This window comes from Peromyscus maniculatus, chromosome 23 (genome assembly GCF_049852395.1).
Source record: "Peromyscus maniculatus bairdii isolate BWxNUB_F1_BW_parent chromosome 23, HU_Pman_BW_mat_3.1, whole genome shotgun sequence".
NCBI lineage: Eukaryota > Metazoa > Chordata > Mammalia > Rodentia > Cricetidae > Peromyscus > Peromyscus maniculatus.
This window is the reverse complement of record NC_134874.1, coordinates 14,771,737-14,797,497: the sequence shown is the minus strand read 5'-3', so window position 1 is coordinate 14,797,497 and position 25,761 is coordinate 14,771,737. Positions and strand designations below refer to the sequence as shown.

The 25,761-nt window shown below is 52.4% G+C and overlaps 2 protein-coding genes across 3 annotated transcripts in view; one reads left to right on the top strand and one right to left on the bottom strand.

The window, feature by feature from the left end:
• The first annotated feature begins 2,259 nt into the window (after positions 1-2,259).
• Rhof (ras homolog family member F, filopodia associated) lies at positions 2,260-18,808 on the top strand. Its single transcript, XM_042268623.2, has 5 exons — positions 2,260-2,459; positions 2,738-2,825; positions 15,935-16,044; positions 16,128-16,262; positions 17,305-18,808. Exons 1-5 carry the CDS (start codon positions 2,322-2,324, stop codon positions 17,467-17,469), a joined length of 636 nt encoding a protein of 211 aa, XP_042124557.1. The 5' UTR covers positions 2,260-2,321; the 3' UTR covers positions 17,470-18,808.
• Tmem120b (transmembrane protein 120B) overlaps positions 16,924-25,761 on the bottom strand; it is a 44,289-nt gene continuing 35,451 nt past the window's right edge. Inside the window, exons 7-12 of one of the 2 annotated variants that reach the window (XM_076560928.1) lie at positions 23,673-23,738; positions 23,131-23,192; positions 22,464-22,556; positions 21,392-21,456; positions 20,806-20,915; positions 16,924-20,391 (exon numbers count right to left, since the gene is read on the bottom strand). In XM_076560928.1, coding sequence (XP_076417043.1) covers positions 20,340-20,391; positions 20,806-20,915; positions 21,392-21,456; positions 22,464-22,556; positions 23,131-23,192; positions 23,673-23,738 — 448 coding nt within the window. In that variant the 3' untranslated portion in view covers positions 16,924-20,339. The remainder of the gene's footprint in view (positions 20,392-20,805; positions 20,916-21,391; positions 21,457-22,463; positions 22,557-23,130; positions 23,193-23,672; positions 23,739-25,761) is intronic. The other variant, XM_006970728.4, reaches the window with a different exon arrangement.

The window sequence follows — 25,761 nt, the reverse complement described above, 5'->3', positions numbered from 1 at the left end:
GCTCTGTCACTGAAGATGGAGAGCACAGACACAGGTCTGGGGGATTTGTGGAAAGTCCAGAGCCCTCTCTTGGCTGTATGTAGTAGAGCAAGTATTTTTTTTTTTCCCCCTTCTAAATGAATTTTCTCCTAGCACATGCAGCCAGCCAGCCTCCTGGGCCCAGGACCAAGCCCAAAGAAGGCCGAGAGAAGAAACCTGGAATCCCTGCAAAGGTAAGCGGGTCCCAGCTCCCTCCAAAACTACCCCCTCTTTGTGCGATTTTTGACTCCACGCTGGACCGGCCTGCTCGGCCTTCTCTGGGGACTCGTGCCTCTGGCACGCCATCTTTCCTTTTTTTTTTTTTTTTTTTTGCCGTCCTCAAAGAGCAGCCATTGAGCTACAGCCCAGCGCCTCCTCCTCTGCCTGGTTTTGACAGCACTCCTGAGTTGTGGAGCCTTCTCTGTCTGTAGCTCTTCTCCACTCAGCCAGCCATCGGCGGGCCCGCCCTGATTTAGCCCGTTACCTTGACAACCATTTGGGCCCGGCTCCCTCCCTCCTCACCACTGAAAACCTGAAGAGGGTTTTCCAGCTGCGGTGCATTGGTGCATTTGCCCAGGTTGGGCACCCCTCCCGGCCTCCATGGGCTCCCCCCTCCCTCTGCCCAGCTGTACCCAGTTCAACAAACACCACCTTCCCTGGTCCCGCCGCTGTCGCCTTAAAATGGATCTCACTGATGCTGGGAACTGCATCACACACACTGCTTCCTCCTGACCGGTCCTCACCGGCGGGAACACGGTTGCTTTTCAATAAACAAGTTGTAATAAAATTTTAAAAGAAAGGAATGAACGAGTTGCTGAACATTTGTCTAGGGGACCTTTGATCCATTGACATGAAGAGCCCCCCCCCCCACAAAGCTGGAGGTTGGGCCAGGTTTCCACCGCCCACCCAGGTCTCTGTTGTCTTTTGACGTCCCACGGGCGACGGTCGCTGCTGCCCTCTGGTGGTAATGGCTTTGCCTTGCGCCTCCGGGAGGGACGAGGAGGGGGCGGGGAAACAAGAAGAAAACGACCTGGCGTTGACTACCTCCCGGGTTGGTAGTTGACTCCATCAAGTGACATTTTCTGGATGTTTGCCGAGAACTTGAAAATGAGGAGGCATCTTCAAGGGTGGGGAGGGTCAAGAAGATCCCTGAGCCCTGCCCAACGCCTCTTGGAAGACGTGAACTTGACTCCAGCTAAGAGGATTGCACTCATACTGTGTGCACACACACACACACTGGGTCTGCCCTGCTTTTTGGGGGTGCACGCGCGCGCGCACACACACACACACACACACACACCCCGGGTCTGCCCTGCTTTTTGTTGGTGGACCCTCAGCTCATAGTAACAGGAAAAGGATGGGTCACAGGGACGTCAACCAACCGTATCGCTAGTACTTGTTTGTATTAAGTAAGCTCTTAGCCAAGAGCTGTTGGATGGGAGTGGAATTCCCGGGATGAAGGACATGGAGCCGGAGGACACCAGAACATTCCTTGGTGGAGATGTATGGGGAGGATGAGTTTCCAGAATGTATGGAAGGGCCAGATGCTCGACCTGTCACGGTCGCGACAACGTCGTGCTTGGGTTCACCCCTCCGAACCTTGCTCAGTGTTGCCTGTGTGTTTTTTGAGTCACCCCTGGAAAACGGGGCTGTTCACCCGGCAGGGGGCGCGCCGGCCCCACGGTGTGGGTCAACAAAACGCGCGGGGAGGGGAGGAGAGCAGAATTCCTATAATCGCACTCTGACGAGGGCCAGGACACTGTGGACGCACACGAGCCAGCGTCCTGGCGTCTTCTCGGGGACGACCGTGGGTACCACCTGTAGGAAAACGGGCCCCACTGGCCGACTGGCTGCAAGGGCTGGATGCGAACCCCGGGCGCCGGGTACAGCCTTCTAGTCCAGGAGTCCCTATGGGGGTGGGGCCGGCCAATCAAAGGGTCCTCGCCAGGAGGCGGAGCTTGCCAACCACGGGCTGTCGGTGTGAAGAGGCAGAAACCGCGGACCTAACGAGCTGGGGGATGCGCAGGCACACGTGGTGATGGGGATGCGCGGCTGCGCTTGGGGCTCAGCATCCGGTTCCTCGTCGTTTCCCCCCCGGGGACTGAGAGACAAAAACCCAGGGCGGGACCAGAGCAGAGAGGCATTGAGGCAGGGAGGTGAGCCCGGGAGGCTGCCTGGCAGAGGTGGCGCCGGCGGCCCGACGGGGCGGAGCCTCGTGGCCCCGCCCCGCCGCCCCGCCCCCTCCCTGTCGCTCCACTGGGCTCTGGCCAGAGCGCAGCATCCAGCGCTGCGGGCTCTGGGCTATGGACGCCCTAGGTGCTCCGGCCCCCGCCGCCGCCCCCAGCTCGGCGAGGAAGGAGCTGAAGATAGTGATCGTGGGTGACGGCGGCTGCGGCAAGACGTCGCTGCTCATGGTGTATTGCCAAGGCTCCTTTCCCGAGGTGAGGCCTGGTAGGTGGCAGGAGGGGGCGAGGAGGGGCTTGGGGCCGCAAGGAACAAGGGGTGTCCTCCAGCCAGGACCCAGAGCCCAAAGTCTGGACCGTGCAGTCCTGGGTGTCTCCTTCAGGCAGCCCTTTGAGAATTCCTGGGCCCAGTGGCTTGCCAGGTCTGAGCTGGATGGAGTGAGGGTGTTAGACGTTCGTGGGGGGAGGGATCTGTCTGGGACTCTGAGCCTCCTTTGCACCCCTTAAAAGACCAACCCGACCCCCCTCTCTCACAGCACTATGCCCCGTCGGTGTTTGAGAAGTACACGGCTAGTGTGACCGTGGGCAACAAGGAGGTGACCCTGAACCTCTACGACACCGCTGGTGAGTGCACCAGAGCCCAGTGGGTCCCCCGTGGTCATCCCCAAGGGTTTCCCCTGTCTTGCTGGGGCATTCCCTTCCTGATACCCTAACAAGGCGGAAGGTCTCTGCAGGGAGCTGGCTGGCTGGGGGGCCCTGAAAGGCAAAAGGACCTCTGCCTCCTCAGCTTTAAGGGGAGGTAATAGGTTGAGGCAAACTCTGATCCACCCCCATCGCCCAGTATTATGTTCTGTTCCCCGGCCCTGTTCCTCTCCTGCGGTTCTAGGAAACGTGGGGCTGTACTTGTACCTCCCAAGGTTGCAGAATTCCTCCCTTACCGTGGTCTTTGATTTTGAGTCCCCTGGGGCTTGGATTTCAATGGGTTGTGTTTCTGGGTCCTATCGTTTTTAGGGGAGCAAGGTCTAGATCACAGCTGTGAGTTCAGGATTCTGTGGCTGGCATGTCAGTGTTGAGACCCCCAAGATTCTGTGAGTGGACCTCCTCCTGTGTCCCTGGCTTCTGGGATCCTGGGGCTACAGTCCATTCTGTGTTTTCTTGGTTTTTCTGTGAAGAAACAGGCAACTTTAGAAAAGAACCTGAAGTCTAGGAAATGGATCAAAATAAGGCTCTGTCTCCTGCTAGCCCCTCAAAGAGCAGACGTCGGCTCACAGTTCACGAACACTGGGGTTCCCTTTGGGGTGTCATGAGCATTTCCAGGGTAAAGGTTGGACCAGGTGGAGCCTCACCCATCTAGGTGACTCAGTGTCCAGTGACTGGGTGGAACCAGGACAGTCACCGAGTGCCCCTTCCTTCTAGTCCATCCCTGTGTGCGTAAGGCAAAGTCTCTGATCTTAAATGGAGCCCCAATCCAGGCATTCTCCCCACCCCACCAACCCCTGGAGGGGATCAGGAGAGGGCTACCCCCACCCCCACCCCCAGACCTCTACCTCCTTCCTGTTGTGGACAAGTTCGACTGGAGAGACTTCCCTACCCCTTGAGTGGCCCACTGAGGGTCCCCACCCACCCTGTCCTCCAGCTCCAGGTGTGTGAGGAAGGAATTCTGAGGTGTGGCCCAGAGAGCAGTAAAAGTCTGGTCTGGAAAACTTACTTTCACACACACGCCTCTGATCCAGGAGCCAGGGAGGGACGGGACCATTGACCGCACTTTGGGGGAAGTACTGTTTGAGCAGAAGTATTGCATGCCTCCCCACCGCTCCAGGAGGGGCCAGGAAGTCTGGTTTTTTGCCTCCCTCTGCCATCAGCCTTTCCCGTCACATCCCAAAGTTCCCTGTTCAGGACCATTTCCCCCTCAGACCAGATCGGAGACCATTTTGGACGTTTTCTGGAAAACGATGCCCGAAGGACATGTCAGGCGATGTGATGATGAGGGTTCAGAAAGCTGCTCCTGGGTTAGAAGAAGTTTGTTCCTGGAGGCTGTGCAGGGATGGAGGGGGATCCCAGCGGCTGACATGGGGGGGTTGTGATGATAGTGGGGTGCAGTAAGCTCTCTTGTCTGTAACTTTCTGCTTCCTGCTTCGAGTTAGACCAAGACCCTGACTTGCTTCCACTCAGTTGTGGCACTGGGGGCATCCAAGCCTTATTTTCCTTATCTTTCATCAGAGCTAAAATAGTCAAAAGAATTCAATCAAAGACGGGGCGGTGGTGGCGCACGCCTTTAATCCCAGCACTTGGGAGGCAGAGGCAGGCAGGATCTCTATGAGGCCAGCCTGGGCTACCAAGTGAGTTCCAGGAAAGGCGCAAAGCTACACAGAGGAAACCCTGTCTCGAAAAACAAAAAACAAAACAAAACAAAAAATCAGTCAAATTCATATACACAGCATTCAGCACAGGGGCGGGCTGGCTTTGGGGCAGCTCAGCACATACTGTTCTTTAGACTTCTTTTTCGTTTCGTGCTGGGGCTGAAAATCAGACCCCTGTGCATACTAAGCTCTATCACTGAATTACCTTCCCAGTTCTCAATCTGAGTTTGTTCGTTCGTTCCAGGCAGGGGTCTCTGTTCCTCTAGCTGACCTCAAATATGCCAAGCAGCCCAGGCTGCCCTTCAGTTCTCCACCCTCCTGCCTGGCCGTCTGAGGTATAGGCACCATCACACATGGCCCTGGCCCCGGCTCCTTCCATAGGGGGTGGAGAATCTAGGTGCCCTCTCAAGGAGTGTCCACTGCTTGTTTTTTTTTTCCAGGACAGATTCCTAGGTCCTAGAGCTATGTTGACGAGTGGCATGTTATCAGTCACTCGAGTGACTGGGGAAGTCTTAATGGTTGGAGGAAATTCCCTGGCCAGTGAGCAATATGCCTATGAAGCTGGGTCGTGTGTGTGTGTGTGTGTGTGTGTGTGTGTGTGTGTGTGTGTGTGTGTACGGTGTTTGTCAGAAGGAAGCTCTAGCAGTGACTGTGGAGTAAATGAATTCATTATCAGGGAGATGAGTCAGCTCTACCTGTGGCTGGGTCTTGGGATAATGTGGGAGAAAAAAAAAATGATGGCGAGTAACTGTCTAGACTAGAGAAACATGGAGGCTAAGGGGGTGCGGGCATGACCGTGTTAGAAATGGCTCTAGGAAATGCCATAGAAAGCTCTGGAACTGGGGGGAGGGACCTGCCTTCCCAGTCAGTCCTGGTCAGAGTTATGGGACAGGAATGACCCCAGAAAGTTGAATTTTTTTTTCCAAACCCAAAATGAATGATAGCCATGGGCAGTGAGCGGTACATCAGTGCCCACAGGGCCCACATGTAAGGCCTGTCTGGCTGCTTGCTTCCATCCTGCGGAAGCGGAGACACCACAGTCCCCTACCGAGTGCTGGGTGCTCGGGAGGTAGAGGGGGGTGGGGCCCCAGCACCCACAGCCCTAGTGGCCTCGCCTGAGCCCTGACATCTTCAGACAGGAAGCTGTGGTGAGGCCAGAAGGTTCCTAGGCAGAGGGGTGGTGTCATGGTGTCAGTGGGGGTGTTCAGACCCCACCCAGAGAGTCTCGTCTAGACTGAGAGGCGCACAGGGGCACGGGGGAGCTGTGTGAGAGAATTCATGGAGGGTCACAGCTGCTAAGACAAGGAGTCAGGACAAGAGGGGCCACTACAGCCCTGGAGCTGGGACCACGTCAGGTACCATTGTCGCATGTCAAGAAGGGACTTCCCTGTCTCTTCCTGTCCCTAGGGGGGGAGCCCTAGCAAAGCTCGTAAAAGTGGGTTCCTCCTTCAGCAGCTTCCGCTTCGCACACTGCCAGCAACACCCCTTCCCGAGAGGACCAATGCTTTTGGTCAAAACGGGTCACCTCTTGCCCTCCAGTAGATTTGGGGAGCACTGTGTCCTGAGGACATGGCACCCCTCCACACAGCTCTAGGTCTTAGGGACCCTGGCCCGGAAAAGGAACGTGGTCCAGGGACAGCCCCACTCCACAGAGGAAGTACGTCAGGTGGGGTGACAGCCCCACTTCCACCTGCCTGGCAAACGGCAGGAAAGTGGGCGGGACTTCAGGGGAGCTCTGGCCCACGGCCCCATCCCTCACTAGAACCAAGGGCGTGAAGGAGATTTTGGGCAATTGACTTGGCCCTTTTTTTTTTTTTTTTTCTTTCGAGATAGGGTTTCTCTTGCGTAGCTTTGCGCCTTTCCTGGAACTCACTTGGTAGCCCAGGCTGGCCTTGAACTCACAGAGATCCGCCTGCCTCTGCCTCCCGAGTGCTGGGATTAAAGGCCTGCACCATCACCGCCCGGACCGTGACTTGGCCTCTTCATGGGCAAAACAGGATACCCGACTAACCTAGTGGATGGGAGGCCCCCTTAAGGGGTTCTGAGATTCAGGGCTTGGAATTTGTACCCAGGTCATTCACCTACCTTGGAAGTTTCTGTTTTGGTATTGTAACCACAATAGCAGTGGTCACACCTCTGCCCAGCCCCTAAGTCCTTTTGTTTCCAAATCAGGGCAGAGCCCATCACCCTCTCCCAGATAAGGGTATTAAGACTCAGGAAGGAAAGTTCTAGGCTCCAGAATGTGTGTCCAAGTCATGCCTGCCAGAGAGGGTGTCCAGTACCCACCCTCCAGGGTAGATGGGGCGGCAGCAGTACCTAAATTCCTTGTAGCTTTTTGTTTTTCAAGACAGGGTTTCTCTGTGTAGCCCTGGCTATCCTGGAACTCACTCTGTAGACCAGGCTGGCCTCGAACTCACAGAGATCCGCCTGCCTCTCGAGTGCTGAGATTAAAGGCGGTTGCCACCACCGCCCAGCTCAAATTCCTTGTGTTTATGAAAGGCCCACACTGAATCCTAAGAAAAGCCAGGCCGGGCAGAATGAAGCCTAAGAAGGAAATAGGGTCTCAGCTGGCCCCCCATTCCTCACCAAGGCCCCCCCCCCTTTTTTTTTTCTTGAGAGAGCTGTTTATGCCGCCATTCTCCTGTCAGACTTGCCAGGGCTGGGGTGTTGTCCTAATTTCGTGTTCTGTTGCTGTACAGAAGCAACTCTGGAGGAAGAAGGGATTCATTATATTTACAGACTCTGGTCTGTCATTGAGGGAAGCCAGGGCAGGAACTAGAGGCAGGAACCGAAGCAGAGACCATGGCGGAGTGCTATCTACTGGCTTGCTCAGCTGTCTTTCTAACGTAACCCAGGACTACCTGCTCAGTGGGCACCACGCACAGTGGGTTTTGCCCTCCTCAATCAACTGGCCAATCAAGATTCGGCACCACAGACATGCCCACAGGCCAGTCTGATGGAGGCAATTGTCAACTGAGGTTCCCGATTCCCAGATGTGTCCAGTTGACAACCAAGATTAGCTATCACGAGTGAACAGAAATGAAGCTCTCCCAGCTGCCTTCTGGGGGGGGGGGGGGTTTGAACAAAAAGCACCTGCATACCCTTTATCATTTGCAGCGTCTATTAGCTTTTTTGCTAAGTCTTTTCACCTGTCTGTTTTTTTGGTTTCTCTGGCTGGAAAAGGCAGGTAACTAACGCCTACCTTGTGTGGTGGTTGTGCAGAATGATAAATTCATCCCATAAATTGTTTTGAATGGAGAGGAAAGGGGGAGAGATGGCTGTATGACTTAGAGTGTACACTACACTTGTTGAGGGCCCGAGTTTGTTTCCCAGCATCCATGTCAGGCGGCTCACAACTGCCTGGAAATCCAGCTTTAGGAGCTCCAATGCCCTCTTCTGGACTCCATGGGCACCCACATCCTCAAGTGCGCAGACCCATTCATTGATGACAAAATGAAGGGGGTTTTTTTATAATTTATTTTTATTTCATGTGCATTCATGTTTGGCCTGCATGTATGTCTGTAAAAGTGCAGGATTCCCTGGAACTGGACTTATAGACAGTTATGAGCTGTGGGTGCTGGGAACTGAACCTGGGTCCTCGGGAAGAGCAGCCAGTGCTCTTAACCACTGAGCTCTCTCTCCAGCCCCCGAAGTTCAGTTTTAAAAAAGCGTTTTGGCCGGGCGGTGGTGGCGCACGCCTTTAATCCCAGCACTTGGGAGGCAGAGGCAGGCGGATCTCTGTGAGTTCGAGGCCAGCCTGGGCTACCAAGTGAGTTCCAGGAAAGGCGCAAAGCTACACAGAGAAACCCTGTCTCGAAAAAACCAAAAAAAAAAAAAAAAAAGCGTTTTGACGAGGTAAACACTCACAGATAAAGGTCACTCTCATTAAGTAATCTTGTCCCGAAGACTCACCTGCTTTAAAGCTCCATGTCACAGATAAGGATAGATAAGGATTCACTCCTAGTGGGAAAGCCTTTGTGGGGGACTCTGGGTGCTTTTAGAGTGACTGGGCAGGCAGCTGACCTTGGCCGTGGGGACTAAGCTGTCTGGCACTGCCCAACTGTGACCTTGACGGGGCTGCTCCCCTCAGCCACCTGGGCTCTTAACAAGAACTCTCCTGGCCAGTTTACCTCCTGGGTGCTGCTTGGATTAACTTGGGTCAGGAAGTCAAAGGTAGACACCACCAAAGGGTTTAGCTTTCTCCCTGTCCTCACTCGATTTTTCCTGAGCTCACCTGACTTCCAAAGCTTGCAGTGTCCCCCCCCCCCACTTAGGGAAAGAAACAAAAGTCATAAAAGTCATGTGACATCAGATGGTAGATGTATTTTAAAGCCAAAGAAAAGAAAGAAAAAAAAAAAGAAGAAAAAGAAAACCTTTGTTATGGGGTCGATGGACACCAAGAGGCCATTGGTTCAGGGTGGTTGAGAAAGGTTTCCTGGAGGAGGTGACATTTCTACATAGACCCAAAAGTAATGAGAGAGAGAGAGAAGGGGGGAGGGAGGGAGGGAAAGGGAGAGAGAGAGAGAGAAAGCATCAGCCAGCTGCAACCTGTTGAGAGAACCTTCTGGAAGAGGGAACAGCAGTGTGTGTGAACATTCTCCGCCCACTCTGGTTCCTCTTTTTCCAGCCCACAGCAACCCGACTCCACCCACACCTCTCCCCGTATCTCTGACTTTAAGGTAATAGCGCAGCTGTTCATGCTCAGGCCAGCACATCTCGGCCCTCATCTCTGCTGCCTCCTGAGCCACCACAAGCCAACAATTAGCTAGGATCTCCTGAATGTCTCCTGGGGGCCGGGAATTCATAAGGATAGCGGTGGCCAGTCTCTGCCCTCACAGTGTGCCCTGCCACAGGCGAGACAGTAAACAGGAACCTGTCTGAGCCAAGCAGAATGGGCCACACTTGGAAGCCATGCTAAGAGCAGGGAGGGCTTATCAGAGGAGGTGTCCTTCAAAGTCACAGCAGGTGACATGCAGAGGAAGACACAGTACCTGGACCTCATTTTGTAACTGTTGGTGGAACCCTCTAGACAAAACTTTGGAAGAGAATGAGTGTGTTTGTTATTCTAGACTTATGCACACCATCACTAACCCCACCTACAACTTAGAGGCCCAGAGCCTGTCTTTACACAATACAAAATAAAAGCTGTTAATTTGCGTTAATTCCACTTAGAAGGTTTGGGGTTGGCTCCTGACTCTGTAGCGTTAGGCAAATTGCTTCTCATCTGTGACACTGAGCCCCTGTATATGAAATCTGAGTAAGTTATCCCCCAGTACGCACAAAGGATGGGCTCCAAGACCCCCATCCATACCTCCATAGAGACTCAAATTCAAGATCCTTATAGAAAATGGTACACCATCCATCTTCACATAGCCTGAATTTCAGTTACCCCTGGGTTACTCAGGATACAGTATCAGTGCTATGTGAAGAGTTGCTACCTGTATTATTTAGGGAATGTGACAAGAAGTCTGTCTTTGTTCAGTACAGATACAGTGTTTCTAAATGTTTCCAGTAGAAGTTGCTTCTGTAGACATAGGTGAGGGAGACCAGCTCCCACTTTTTCCTCCAGGGTACTCTTGAGAAGGGAGAAATATTTAGATAGAAATAGGAGAGAGAGAGTTAGAAACACAGGCTAGCCTCGGGAGGGCCTGGGTCAAAACCCACCATCCCCTTCTGTCTCTTCTAAAGATCTTTTATAGGAACGCCAAGGGGTGGAGCAAAGACCTCCCCCCAGCACAGTCAAGTGCAGACCGTTCCAGTCACCTGGTGACCTGGCACGTGGCCCAGCCATCCCCTAATGCAGCCCTGCTGTGTAAAGCAAGCTCAGATCTCACTAGGAAACTTTTGTGGGCTCTCACACATAGGATCCAAAGATACTAGGTTGACTGTATTTATACTTTCCCTTTCATATTGGGGTGTAATTAAGGGCATCTATTTTTGAAGAATTGTTTATGTATATGAGTGTGTCCCTGCATGTACTTATGTGTAGCACATGTGTGCCTGATGCCTAAGGGGGTCGGAAGAGGGAATCAGATTCTCTGGGACTAGAGTTAACTGAGCCATGTGAGTACTGGGCACAGAACTTGGGTTCTCTGCAAGAGTAGCAAGTACTTCTTTATTTTAAATTGATGTTTAGTATGTATGTGTGTATATGTATTTGTATGTGGGTGTGTGCATGTGATGGCAAATACCCCTAGAATCCAGAAGAAGGTGTTGGTTCTCCAGGAGCTGGAGTTACAGGCAGTGGTGAGCAGGGAATCCAACCCAGGTCCTCTATAAGAGCAAGTGCTCTTAGCCGCTGGGCCATCTCTCCAGCCCCTGTAAAGAACCCTTAAAGATGAATAGGCAAACCAGGGCTGGAGAGATGGCTCAGTGGTTAAAAGCACTTGCTCCTCTCCCAGAGGACCCGAGTTTAGTGCCCAGCACCTACGTCAGGCAGTTCACAACTGCTTGTAATTCCATCTCCATGGATTCCAACACCCTCTCTGGCCACCAGATGTAACATAAATATATAAATATACATAAATAAAATTTAAAAAAATACATGCAGGCAAAATATTCACATCCGTTATGAATGAAAATGGCCCCCATAGCTCATGTGGGTTTTTTGTTGTTGTTTTGTTTTTTTGTTTTGTTTTGTTTTTTGAGACAGAGTTCTCTGTGTAGCTTTGCACCTTTCCTGGATCTCACTCTGTAGACCAGGCTGGCTTTGAACTCACAGAGATCCACTTGCCTCTGCCTACCGAGTGCTGGGACTAAAGGCGTGCACCACCACCGCCCAGCTTTATTTAGCTCATGTTTAAATGCATGGTCCCTAGTTAGTGGAACTATTTGAAAAAGATTAGGAGGTGAGGCCTTGTTGGAAGAGGTGTGTCACTGAGAGTGGGTTTTGAGGTTTCAAAAGCCCTTGCCAGGTCCTGCCTGCAACTCGCAGATCAGATATGACCTGTTATCTGTTTCCCTAGCACCACACACCATGCCTGTCTGTGCGATGCCATGCTCACCACCATGATGATAATGAACTAAGCCTCTGAAACTGTAAGCGAGCCCCAATTAAATGTTTTCTTTTAAAAGTTGCCTTGGTCATGGTATCTCCTCACTATACTAAAATAGTAACTAAGACATACATAAAGTAAATCTTTTTAAAAATGCATGCTATAAGAAGGTAAAAGTATGGCTAGGTGGTGGTGGTGGTGGTGGTGGTGGTGGTGGTGGTGGTGGTGGTGCACGCCTTTAATCCCAGCACTCGGGAGGCAGAGCCAGGCAGATCTTTGTGAGTTCGAGGCCAGACTGGTCTACAGAATGAGATCCAGGAAAGGCACAAAGCTACACAGAGAAACCCTATCTCCGAGAAAAGAAAAAAAAAAAAAAAAGATAAAAGTAGAGAGACGATGAATACTGTGAAAAAGCAAATACTATGGTCTGGATTTTTACACACAAAATACAAAGCTGTTTGGGGTGCTACACACCCATAATCTCAGAGCTAGGGAAGCTGAGGCAGGAGAACCGTCAAAAGTTCCAGGTCAGCATGTGCTGCTGTATAGTAAACTCCCGTGTCAAGCAGTTGGAGGGCCGGGGGACCACTGAGTGTGGCAGCCTAACCAGAAGATTGTTTCCAGATCTATCTAGCAGCCAGGTGGCGAGTGACTTTATGGAAAGACTGCAGGAGATCAGGGAAGAGGTGGTACAAGAAGCTGGGTGAGGTGGCGCACACCTTTAATCCCAGCACTCGGAAGGCAGAGGCAAGTGGATCTCTGTGAGTTCAAAGCCAGTCTAGTCTACTTAGATGCAGGACAGCCATGGCTGTATGAGACATTGTCTCAAAAAAAAAAAAAAAAAAAAAAAAGGAAGAAGCCATTGGTAGTTTGAAAAGGATGGCATGGGGGTAGTGTCACTTAGCAAGCAATAGACAGATCCAAGCTGTGCACAGCGCTCTCTGCGGTGGCAGCTGCCAGCCTGGCATAGCAATTAATCACTTGAAATGTAGCTAGTGCAACCAAGGAACTCAATTTTGTCTTGTTAATTAGTTGACATTCAAAGAGTCACATAGGGCTGGGAAGCTGCCCTGTTGGATGCACAGGCCTAGAAAGACATTGACAGAGATTTAGAGAGAAGACTGCCTAGGGTCCTCTGTGGGGTAACATCCTGAGCCAGTGCCCCAGTGTCCCACAAGGGGTATCTCCTAGTAGTTGTGGGGAGGGAGGCTGAAGTCAAGCACCCCTTTCTCCCGTGTGGAGGGGACCTGCCTGGACTGAAGGATAGCATGGATAATTTCCCTGGGCCAGCTGTCACGATGGCTGCTGCACACTCGGATAAACCCCACACGTTAGAAGGATGTTGGCTGGTGGCATCCCACAAGACAGGTTTTATTACTTTTCCATGTCCCCAATTGGATGGGCTGGTATGTACCTGTAATACCAGCAAGACATGGAAGTTGGAGGCAGATGGGTCAGGAGTTTAGGACTAGACTGGGATACATGAAACCCTGTCTCAAAAAACAACCCATATACATGTGTGCATGCATGCGTGCGCGCGCGCACACACACACACACACACACACACACACACACACACACACACACACACATTTAAAAAAAAGTTAACAAGGCAAGTCTGACCTGGTGGCACATGCCTTTAATCCCAGCATTTAGTAGGCAGAAGGGGGTTGAATCTCTGAGTTTCAGACCGGCCAAGGCTTACATGGTGAGACTGTCTTTAAAAACAACAAAACAAACAGGTTAAGAGCACTGGCTGCTCTTCCAGAGGACCTGAGTTCAATTCCCAGCAACTACATGACAGCTCACAACTATTTGTAACTCCAGTCCCAGGGGATGTGGTGCCCTCTTCTGGACTCCAATGGCACCATACGCATGTGGTGCATAAACATACATTCAGGCAAAACACACCCATGAAATAAGTCCAATTTGAAAAGTTCAATGCTGCAGATTTAACCAGGGTCCTTTCTGCAAAGAAGATCCTAGCCAGTGCGCTTAACCACCAAGCTATCTCTCCACGCCCCCCCAAAGAAGTTCATTTTTAAAAACTGTTTACATTTATGTGTATCAGTGTTTTGCACCACATGTGTGTCTGGCACCCCCAGACATCAGACTGGGATTTCAGATCCACTGAAACTGGAGTAGTGGATGGTTGTGGGCCACCATGTGGGTGCTGGGAACAGAACCTGGGTCCTTTGGAAGAGCAGCAAGCGCTTTTAACTGCTGAGCCATCTCTCTAGTCCCAGTAAATCAATTAAGACAACAACAAATGAATGAATGAAAACCTAGCCACTAGGGTAAAGGTTAGCAACTGAACTATCACTTATATTTGCTGAGAGAGGGAAAATCAGTTTTTTCCAATAGTATATCAGCCTGGGTCTATCAGCTGCTCCAGGACAGGCCTCATGTTCAGGAGGAGTTGACCAACCAATATATAATGGACTCCATTGGGGTTTTTTTATGCTTTTATTTGTTTTTTTGGGGGGGCATGTGTGTGGTTTTGTTTTCTTGGTTTTGGGGGTGTTTGTTGTACTGTGTTTTTGTTTTTTGAGAAAGGACTTAAAGTTGTATGAGTTCAAAGGGGAAGAATGTGATCAAAATATATTTAAATTTAAAAATTGCTTTAATGAAAAATATAATAAAAAAGCAACTCTCAAATAACTAATAAAATTTTTTAACTAAAGAAAGAATAAAAATAAACGAAAGAAAGGAAAATGAAAAGATGTTGATGTTCCAGGTGGAGACTCAGCTCCCACAGGTGACTTGTCTAAGTCACACAGTGAGGGACACAGCAGAGGTCTGAACTTGTCTTACCTGCCTCTGGTGCCCATGACTTTAGGAACTGTGCTTTGGTGGAGCTGGCTGAGAATGTAAAACCAGGCATGTAAAACCAGAGGGAACCTACGTCCTGTTACCAATGGGAGACCAAGGGTGTAAATTACCCTGACTGACTGGAGTGCAGGCTGGCACCGCCCAGAAATGAGGACAGGGCTGGACAGGCGCCTTCTGGACCTCCGCGTTCCTTATAGTAGATGGACATCATGTTTATACAAAGGTGGCTGAGTGAGGGTCACTGATGAGCTCTAAAGGTGATCCATTCTCTGTGGGAATTTTTAAAAGATAGATACCTTTGCATGGTGACTCAAGGTGGCGTGTAATCCCGGCTGGTTCCTGGACTAGGGAAAAAAAAAAAAAAAGCTGACCTTTCTGGTGAAGTGGGTGAAACCTGAATTCAGAGTGGATCAAGGACGGGGTCAGTGTGACTTGCTGGGCTTGGTGCCAGGACCAGGACAAGCTATTCTGAGGCACTCTGTTGTGAGAGCAATGGGGGGTTGCCTGTGTGCAGTTGATCAAGCAGGTGAGCCACACACAAACAGGGACGCTCAGAAGGGTTCTCTGCATTCTCCCGTGCAGTCTCTCTGGAAGTTTAAAACAGTTGACAAAACACGTTTTCCGACTAGGCATGATGGTGTGCCCAGCACACAGGCAGGTACACTCAGCAGAGGCAGGCAGGTGGCTGTGTGTTTGAGGTTAGCTTGGTTCATATAGAAAGTTCTAGGCTAGCCAGGGCTGCATAGTAAGATCAAACTGGGTGGCGGCAGTGGCCCACGCCTTTAATCCCAGTACCTGAGAATCAGAGGCAGGCAGATCTCTGAGTTTGAGGCCAGCCTGATCTACAGAGGAAGTTCCAGGACACCCATGGCTGCACAGAGAAACCCTTGAAAATAAATAAGGGGGTTGGGGATTTAGCTCAGTGGTAGAGTGCTTGCCTAGCAAGCACAAGACCCTGGGTTGGATCCTCAGCTCCAAAAATAAATAAATAAAATATAAAAATTGAGTTGCCTCCAAATTTCACAAAAGCATAATGAGCCACATCCAGGCCCAGCTTCTAGGTTCTGATTGGACTGGACCTATGGAAGGCTGTGTCTGGGACTGTCACATGTCCCCAGGTGGGCCCCAGGTGCAATGGGAGCTGACTGCCCCTGTGAGATGTGGTGATCAATGTGCCTGTTCCTACCTTATTAGCATTTGCAAGAATGGGCAGGAGGAATCCAGGCAGCTGCCCCAGAACCAAGGAGGCTGGAGCCAGCACAAGCTTCTGGGCCTTGGAGATATCTGAATGGCAAACCTCCCAGATCTGAGTCTCAGGCTTGACAGGCGAGGGAACACTCCCGTCCACGACAGAATGGCTGCAGTTTAGTTCTCGGTATCAGTCCAGCTGAGGTTTGATGGCGTATACTCTATTCCCTCTTTCCCCATCCTGTCCACTTTATAAATACGGGAACTAGGCCCTGAGGTCATCCCCCACCCCATCAAAGGCCAGACAGGGCCCCCAGGCAGACAGGGATTCACGTCTCTGCTCCCTCTCTGGTTTCAGGGCAGGAAGACTATGATCGTCTGCGGCCTCTGTCGTACCAGAACACACACCTCGTTCTCATCTGCTACGATGTCATGAACCCCACCAGCTACGACAATGTCCTCATCAAGGTAAAGTCCCGCCTGCCTCTTGAGAGTAAGGGTCAGCTGCAGAGTGGCCTCGGCCCTGATAACCCTGCTTTCTCCCTCCTCAGTGGTTCCCCGAAGTCACCCATTTCTGCAGAGGGACCCCCATGGTTCTCATCGGCTGCAAGACAGACCTGAGGAAGGATAAGGAGCAGCTGCGGAAGCTCCGGGCAGCCCAGCTGGAGCCCATCACCTACACACAGGTGGGTCAGGGTCCCAGCCACCACTCAGGTCCACGACCCCTCAACTGCCATAGCCAGAGACCACCGAGGCCTTGGTCTTCTCAACTGGAGTGCCTTAGCAGGCACTTAGGAGTCATTCGAAAAACCAAAAACAAACATAAAAAACCTAATATGGTACACACCTTTTTTGTTTGTTTTGGTTTTTGTTTTTCGAGACAGGGTTTCTCTGTGTAGCTTTGGAGCCTGTCCTGGAACTCACTCTGTAGCCCAGGCTGGCCTCGAACTCACAGAGATCCGCCTGGCTCTTTCTCCCTAGTGCTGGGATTAAAGGCATGTGTCACCACCGCCCAGTGGTGCACACCTTTAATCCCAGCCCTCGGAAGGCAGAGGCAGGCAGATCTGAGTTTGGGCTGAGTTTGAGGCCAGCCCAGTCTACGGATTGAGTTCCAGGACAGCCAGGGCTACACAGAGAAACCCTGTCTCAAAAAACCAAACCAACCAAACAAACAAAAACTAATAGTCTATGTATAATGATGCGCATTTAATCCCAGCACTCAGGAAGCAGAAGCAGGCGGATCTCTGTTGAGTTCAAGGCTAGCCTGGTCTACATAGCAAGTTCCAGGTCAGCCAGGACTACACAGTGAGACCCTGTCTCAAATAAATAGAAAGGAATAGGCACTAATAATGGTAAAACCAAGGTTTTTATTTCACTTCACCAGCAAACTCGGTCATTGAGTTTGGAACCGACAAGGAACAGAAGCCTGAGATATAGATAACCCCAGTTCTCACAATTCAGCTCCCCTTCTGCTGAAAGCCAGGGAGAGGACAGGTGGGGGCCAGCAAGGGGTTTCCTCCATCCAGCCATGCAAACCCCAAACTGGCCAGCACTCAAGCTTGTTTTCCAGCTCTGGAGAGCCTCCAAAGCTAGCCCAAACTCCTAAGACTCTGGGGGTGGGGTGGTGTGTGTGTGTGTGTGTGTGTGTGTGTGTGTGTGTGTGTGTGTGTGGTCAGGAGGCACCAGGCCCTCATCTAATGAATACTGCCTCCCCCCACCCCCTCCCAGGGCATGACTGCCTGCGAAAAGATGCGAGCCGCACTCTATCTGGAATGTTCCGCCAAGTTTCGGGAGAATGTGGAAGACGTCTTCAGGGAAGCTGCCAAAGTGGCCCTCAGTGCCCTGAAGAAAGCACAGAGGCAGAAAAAACACAGGACCTGCCTGCTGCTGTGACCGTGGGGCTGACAGCCCCGAGTGGAACTGTTGTGGAACTGTTGTGGCCAGGGACCCGGCTGGGGGATTTTGTCCCATCAGAGGCCCGTAGTGCCTGGCCATTGGGGGCTGGACTCCTGGAACGTTCTGGACCTGTCCCCCTTGGGTTCACGCTGTAGTTCCATGGTGAATGACTGGCGCCAGGCCCACCCATGTTCCTCCGCCCTGGGACTGGCACTTGTCCCCAGGTCGCAGGGGGGCCCTCGTAACGGCTCCTTCTTATCCCAGTCATGCGTGTTTCCCTCTCCAAACCCAGTTCATGCTTGGAGCTCAGAAGGGCATTGAGATGTGGGCAGATGTGGGTATGCAATGCTGTTCAGAGTGCCCAGCCCGTTCCCCTGACGCCGTCTCCCTGAGCTCCTGAGATAGGCTCAGGGACATCCTCCAGCCTATCCCTTCTTCCCCTCAGGAACCCGGGGCCACAGCCTATCAGGAGACCACAGGCAGCGAGCCGGACATGGGGCTGGCACCAGCTGCTCCCTCTCTACCACACTCAAGACTTTTGTCTTGGCCTGAGACACATGTTCAGGGGAGAAGAAACAATCTCTCAAAAGGTCAAAATATACTCAGGCCAGCCAGGCCGCCCATCTGATCCCTGCTCCAGGTCTCACCTCCAAAGCCCCGGCTGACTTCCACTGGGGACCTCTGGTGGACAGTGCCCACGCCGCCATCGGGGGCCTCGGGCCAATGGGCTCTCTCCTTAGACCATTCCCCATCTGTCAATGGCCAGGACTGGGTCATTTAAGTAGTGAAGTTCCTCATCTTCCACCCCAGTCTCTGCTTCTACCAGGATGTGGGGCTCAGGAATGGACTGTCCCTGCCTCCCTCCAGAACTGACATGACGGCCTCTGGCTACACGGGACAATTTTCCAGAACTGGCCTGCTGACCACCAGTGTCTACCACAGCAAGATTCTTGAATTCTGACACTCCTTCCGGAAAGTCTAGGGTCTGTGGTTCAGAAGTTTTCAAGCCAAGTATCCCAGGTGGCTTTAGCGCCCCCAAGAGGAAGTCAGCATCTCCTAAAGAAACCATGGCCTTGGCTGGCCCATCTGTCCCAATACCTCTTGACTCAGCCTGTAAAGTCAGGTTGCCAAGGAAAGAGACTTCTGGTCCCCTTCCCCAAGTGCCCCAAGGCCCTGCTGTCCCCTGCAGAGCCAAGCAAGGACCTCTTGTTCTCTCAGAATCTAAGGCCTTGTGGATAAATTATCGTGTATGTAGGGCAGAGGTCAACAAACCACAGCCTGTGGGCCACACATGGCCACTGCCTGTTTTTGTGAATAAAGTTTTATTGAACCGCCACGATTAGACAAGGGCAGTTTCTACTCCACACCTGTAGGCTGGAGTTACCACAGGACTAGCCCACAAAGCCTAAAATACTATCATCTGGGCTTTAATGGGAAAAGTTTGCTGACTCCTCATCTGGGGCAGTCCTGGGTACCTGTGAAGGACAGGCCAGGGGACCCAAGGACAGGAGACCAAGGACAGAGGTAGGGCAGGGATGGAGGGAGGGGCAGGTTGAGGCAAACAGGAGCAGGTGCCTGATCTTGCTCTTTGGGAATGTTGCCAGGTCTTTCCATTTTTGTAAGGTAAACAGAAATCTGGATTCTTAGGTGGACTCTCAGTGTGGGGGAGGCGAGATCTCGTTTTTTATCACAGAACTCAAGAATTTAAAACTCCTGTTGAGGACCAAATGAAGCATGTCCGAGGACGCCAGCTGTGAAGTCGGGTCTGAGCGGGCAGCTGAGGCCCATGGGTGGGAAGGGGCAGAACATTCAGCTGGACCTGTTTGCGCCTCCACCCTGGCTGCTGCCTGGATCTCACGGGGTCACAACAGCCCTTCCCAAACATACAAGACCCTCTGCCTGCGGTGGGGGGAGGCAGGGGATGAATGACCTCCTAACGACTTAAGTTCCAGTCACACCAGGTTAAGGGCTCACAGCAAGCTTGTGAAGGAAGGCTGAATGAAGGGCGGCAGCGAGAAAACCCTAAGAGCCCCCTGGATCGCAAAGAACCCAGAGGCCGGGCGCCCTCTGGTGGAGACCATCCTTAAAACCCTGCCGCCTGCTCCGAGGGGAAGAGAACTCTAGGTCCTGAGTAGGTTGCGCCCCTTGCCCCCAGTGGCCAGCAGGCAGGCGACTCAGGAGACACAAAGCAAGAGACAAGACAGGCAGGTTCTCTGAGGACTTAAATACTCCCTCATCACAGAGGGTGGGGGATATGGGGGGGGGGCTTACAACAGATGGTGGCCCAGGGGAGGGGGGGGGGCTCCACAGGATGCTGAAAGTTTCATTCCACCGGGTGCCTGGGCCACAGTAAAGAGCAGGTCAGCTGAGGCCAACCCCCGTGAGGCACATCTAAACCCCAGGGAGGGGTTCAAATGAAAGGAGCGGGAAGGGGGGGTCCCTGAGGCTTTTCGCCCCTCCCTGGAAGACAGACACAGGTGTGGCCACTGCCATCACCCAGAGCTGCAGGGAAGGCCGCAGATTCCAGGGAAGGGGGTGGGGGGGAGACCCGGCGTTAAATAGGTTATAAATAGGGCGCTGGGGCAGGGCAATACTGTGCGCACGCGCGTGCACGGGCGGCCTTCACATTCCTCACGTCTGGCCAGGGACCAGGGCCTTGGTCCTGCTCCGGGTGCTGCTGCCGGCCCCTGAGATGCTGCTGCCCACGGCTGCCAGTGCCCGGCAGCTGGGCAGCTGGGCTGCTGACTGCAATCTCCCGCAGTCCTTCTCAAGTCCCAAGACCCCCAGGCCCAAGAGTCCGGAGGCTCATGGCTGCTTTGTCTTGTTTCTGTTCTTCTGGAGTTTGGTGTGCACGACTTTGAGTGTAGTCAGGAAATTGCCGAGGAAGAGGATGAGGAAGGTGAGTGCCAGCACAAATACCTGGTCCATTCAGAGGTGCGGCACCCAGCCATGCCCGGGGCGGGGGAGGAAGGAGAAGCCCGAGTCAATTCCCCTGTGGAAGAACCTGCCTCCAACCTCAGCCCCAGACCCTTAGCACAGCCATGGGAGGCACCAGCAAGGCACGGGGGTATGTGAATAAGGTGGGTCCCCAAGGTGGGGTTCTGGAGGAGTGGGGTGATAATCCTCCTTTGTGCAACGACACTGAGGGGCCCCCTGACCTCTCGAATTCCTTCCTACTATTTCCTCTCAGGCCCCAGCAGCCAAGAACTCTGGGCAGCAGGAACCGAGAACCAAGGAAAAAGGGATCGGAAGGGTCCCTCCCCAAGGCAGCCCAGCCCTCTTCAAGCCCCCTACCCCCTGCCCACAGACAGACAGACAGACGTGGGCATGTACCTGCCATTCTTTGCATTCCTCCTGGCTGGAGAGCTCAAACAACGTGACGGCATTGTAGAGTTGCCAGAACTGGAGACAGGGAGACAGGCAGCACTCACCCATCCGTTTCCCTGCAGATCCATGTGGAAAGCCGGGGAGATGGACCAGGCTCCCCAGCATCCAAGACCAACTCCCCGCAACACTGACACCCCCAGCCCATGGAATCACAAGTGTCTCCGACACAAGACCGCAGGTCGGAAGGGCCAGCTCTCGCTTCTATCCTTACTGTCCCCTAGATCCTGAGGAAATGGGGATGTGGCGGGGTGGGAGGGGGTAGTGTGTGTACCTGAGGCTTTCCACTGCTCCTTCAGAGGGACTGGCCCTACCCTGCAAGCAGTGGAGAAGACTTCCCAGACTCCCAGGAAGCGTTGAGGCTCAGGCATTAAATACATCCCAACAGGGAGCTAGGTTGGGGTGATATTTGTATGGGCGGGTATCTCATCCCAGACACCTGGGGACAGATACCTTGTGAGGGAGGGGAGCCCCAGAGATCTTCTGTTCCCGGGGGTCATCCCTGACAGGGGTACCCACAAACAGGGGGACTCACATGGCCACAGAAAAGGAAAGGCAGGAGAAAGGTGAGGCCCCGCCACATCCAAGACTGGAACCCTTCTGTGGGAAGAGTTAGGAGGTTAAGTGTGTGTGACTCCTTAAAAAAAAAGACTACTACAGGGTCTCTCTGTTGTCCAGGCTGGCCTCAAGTTTCTGGGCTCGAGGGATCCTCCCATTTCAGCCTCCCAGACAGCTGGGACTTCAGATATGCCCCACCACACCCAGCCTAATATTGTGTATATTATAAAGTTCAGACAAAAAAACACAGGCATTTCCGGGCTGGAGAGATGGCTCAGTGGTTAAGGGCACTGGCTGCTCTTCCAGAGGACCCGGGTTCAATTCCCAGCACCCACATGGCAGCTCACAACTGTCTGTAACTCCTGTTCCAGGAGATGCTCCTACAAACATATATGCAGGCAAAACACCAACGTACAGAAAATACAAAATAATTATTTTTTTAAAAATACAGGCATTTCGCCGGGCGGTGGTGGCGCACGCCTTTAATCCCAGCACTTGGGAGGCAGAGCCAGGCGGATCTCTGTGAGTTCGAGGCCAGCCTGGGCTACCAAGTTAGTCCCAGGAAAGGCGCAAAGCTACACAGAGAAACCCTGTCTCGAAAAAACCAAAAAAAAAAAAAAAAAAAAAAAAAAAAAATTAAAAAAAAAAAAAAAATACAGGCATTTCAAGGGTAAGGTTGAAAGGCCTAGCACTCTGTTGCTACCACATTCGGTGGCTGAAACAGGATCCCTGATGAACTGTAAACAGCACGTGGGGTCAGAAATGGCAGCCTCAGCCGGCGGTGGTGGTGGTGGTGGTGCACGCCTTTAATCCCAGCACTCGGGAGGCAGAGCCGGGCGGATCTCTGTGAGTTCAAGGCCAGCCTGGTCTATAGAGTGAGATCCAGGACGGGCACCAAAACTACACAGAGAAACCCTGTCTCAAAACAAAAAAAACAAATGGCAGCCCCAGTTTTGAGGCCTGGAAGCCTTGTGCCCTTCTGATGATGCGTCTCTATTACAGGGAGGTAGATCAGTCTTCCCAACTCTACCTGTTGCCCAGTTACTCACCCACCGTGAGGTCCAGGTGGTTCCTCTCCCCCAGGGCCCGCAATCTGTAGAGGCAGCCCCTCTGGTAATAGTACTGTAGGAACTGAACACAGCCTGTAGGGGGAGCACAGTGCCCAGGCTCAAGGAAAACACCCAAGTCTCTCCCCCAAGGCCAACGTCCTTATCAAATGCAGGCTGGTGGGTGGGCTGAGCAGAAGGGCAGAGAGGACACCCTGGCGACCTTGGCGACCTACTTTTTTATTTTAATAAGGCACCACAGCCACACTTCTCTGTCACTACCTCACTTCAGCGGCTGTCGCCCTCAGCACGGAGCTACTTCCTGTGCACCTCAACGCTGCATGCGGCTCCCAGCACCGCCTCGCATAGCTTGCATTCCCAAAAGCATTTATTAAGTGCCTACTGCAAGCCTAGGGACATTCCAGAGGTTTCTACTCTGGTTGGTGCTTTCATGGGTCATTACATGTCTGTCCGTACTGTAAGGGATAAAGCGTGTTCAGACCAGTATGAGACTGGGGGGGGGGGGGGATCTAGATTTCTGGCCTGGACTCTCTTCCCTCTCCTCCACACAGGCCAGGATGGACATCTTTCTGGGGACCTCCTCCTCAGTAAAATCCCTTGGGAAACCAGGTCCCTCCCTCCCCACCCTAAGCTGGGCTTGAGCACTCACTCTGAAAAATGGAGAAGGCTAAAAACTGATTTCGAAACTTCTGATAAATGAGTCCATTAGGCCTGGAAAACAAAAACCACACACACACACACACACACACACACACACACACACACACACACACACACACACACACACACAAAGGTGGGACATGCTGTAAAACCAGACACTCATTCATACCCCCCCCTTTTTGTTTTGCTTTCATTCCAACAGAAAGGAAAGAAAATATTTCAAAGGTAAAACCGAGTCCCAGATTCCTGTCCTTTGTCCTTGAGCTGACCAGGTCACACCCATCACCCTTTCTAAAATGAAGGGACACGAAGATCACTCCGATTCCTCATGCTGCTCCCTGTCACCTCTGCCCCAGCCAACCGAAACTGGGAAACAGTCCCCAGAAAGCTCCTGGCTGTCTTGGCAGGACCCTGGCAGCTAGGCCTCTAACCCAGTTTTTCAGTTTGCACTTGCTTTGTTCCTGACCCGCCAGGAGCCTCTTCCCCAGGTACCAGCCCCCAGCTCTCGCTCCACAGGGAGGGAGGACTCACCACGTCAGCATCACTCCAGACAGGAACGTGGAGACGTAATGGTGGGACACCCACCAGCCTTTGATCCTTGGTGAGAAGGAGAGAAAGAAAGTTCAGAGGAGGCAAGAAATGCGGACACCCTTCTGCTTCCTAACCTCAGAGCAGGGGCCGCCCCGCAGCTGGAATAAGAAATGGACTCAAACCAGGACCTCATCTCTTCCTGCAGAGGCACAGAAACCCAAACACACAACTTGCAGATTGGCCCAGGGACCTGTTCCGTGACCTACAGAACACATCCTCACCTAGCTCCCCAGCACTGAGATACTCCAAGCCTAACGCTACCTAGGGCCTAGGACGGCCTGAACTATGTGCTCAGATTCCTATGCTGGAGCCGAATCCCCCTGGGCCCTCCAGCATGACTGCATCTGGAGAGGTAACTCAGGTTAAGAGGACACAAGGGTGAAGCCTTCATCGACGGTCTTTGACCTAGTGTCTCTGTAAGAAAAAGGCCCGGAAGACCAGAGCACAGAAGGAAGACCACACAGAACACAGGATGATGGGAAGGTAGCCATAGAGAGGCCTGAAACCAGCACTGATGATACCTAGATCACAGACTTCCAGTCCTCAAAGCCACAGGAAAGAAATGACTATGTGTGTGTGTGTGTGTGTGTGTGTGTGTGTGTGTGTGTGTGTGTGTGTGTGTGTGTGTTTATTTTATTTTATTTTCCATTCATTTGTTTTAAGGAGGTGAGACTTCAACTTTGAGCATTAGGGACACTCTACCACCAAGCTTCATTTCCAATCTTAACTTTCATTGCATTGTGTTTTTACCTGCATGTATGTCTGCTTGGGGGTGTTGAATACCCTGGAACTGGAGTTACAGATAGTTATGAGTTGCCGTGTGGGTGCTGGGAAGTGAACCCGGGTCTTTTGGAAGAGTAGCCAGTGCTCTTAACCACTGAGCCATCTCTCCAGCCCCCGCCTGTGTGTGAAGATGCCCAGTGTGTGGTATCATCACGTGGCAACCTCACAGACGGATACAGGTCCTTTGTGCATGCTGTCCTTCCGGCTCCTCCTCTTTTTTCCTTGCTAGGCTCTGGGGTCCCCAATTGAGGTTCAGACCCCACTTCTACCCAAAGGCCTTCCCTGACTACACTGCCTAAAACAGTTCCACCACCCCATTAGGGATAGAAATCTGGTTTTCATTTTTCTCAGGAGGCAGAGGCAGGCAGATCACTTGTGAGCTCAAGACCAGCCTGGGCTATATGATGAGCCCGTCTCAAAAGAGTAGAGGGGACCATGCGGATCTGCCGTCAGGGAAGGGGATGCTAAGGCCCTCTTTGCAAAAGGAAGAAGAGTCTATGGAGTGCAGCTGACATGGCTCTACACTGTCACCTCCTCTACCGAAGGCAGGTGACAACATGGGTGAAATCATGTTCAGGAACTGTGGCTACTGAGAGAGGTCGCCTGAAGCCAGGCCTGGTGACACACGCCTGTAATCCCCACACACGGAAGGGTGTGACGGGAGGATCTTGAGCTCAAGGCCAGCAAGGACAACATATTGAGACCCTTGTCTCAAATATAAAGAAAGAGGAGCTGGAGAGATGGCTCAGTGGTTAGGAAGAGCACCCGCTGCTCTTCTAAAGGCCCTGAGTTCAGTTCCCAGTACCCGCGTTAGGTACCTCCCAGCCAACTATAACTCAACTTCCAGGGGATCCAACAGCTTTGGCCTCTGTCTTAGGGTTTCTATAGCTGCAACAAAACACCACAAAGCAAGCTGGGGAGGAAAGGGTCTATTCGGCTTACACTTCCACATTGCTGTTCATCACTAAAGTAAGTCAGGACAGGAACTCAAACAGGGCAGGATCCTGGAGGCAGGAGCTGATGCAGAGGCCATGGAGGGGTGCTGCTCACTGGCGTGCTTCCCCTGGCTTGCTCAGCCTGCTTTCTTATAGAACCCAGGACCACCAGCCCAAGGATGGCACCACCCACCGTGGGCTGGGCCCTCCCACACTGATCTCTGATTGAGAAAATGCCTTACAGCGGGATGGGATCTCGTGGAGACATCTCCTCAACTGAGGCTCCTTCCTCTCCTATGACTCTAGCTTGT

What these genes read in the sequence shown, in the direction of transcription:
- Rhof (XM_042268623.2), top strand. Translation starts at nt 2,322, where the DNA reads ATGGACGCCCTAGGTGCTCCGGCCCCCGCCGCCGCCCCCAGCTCGGCG. An exon ending in GAACCTCTACGACACCGCTG is followed by an intron (nt 2,826 to 15,934) that starts GTGAGTGCACCA and finishes CTCTGGTTTCAG; the next exon opens with GGCAGGAAGACTATGATCGT. An exon ending in AGCCCATCACCTACACACAG is followed by an intron (nt 16,263 to 17,304) that starts GTGGGTCAGGGT and finishes ACCCCCTCCCAG; the next exon opens with GGCATGACTGCCTGCGAAAA.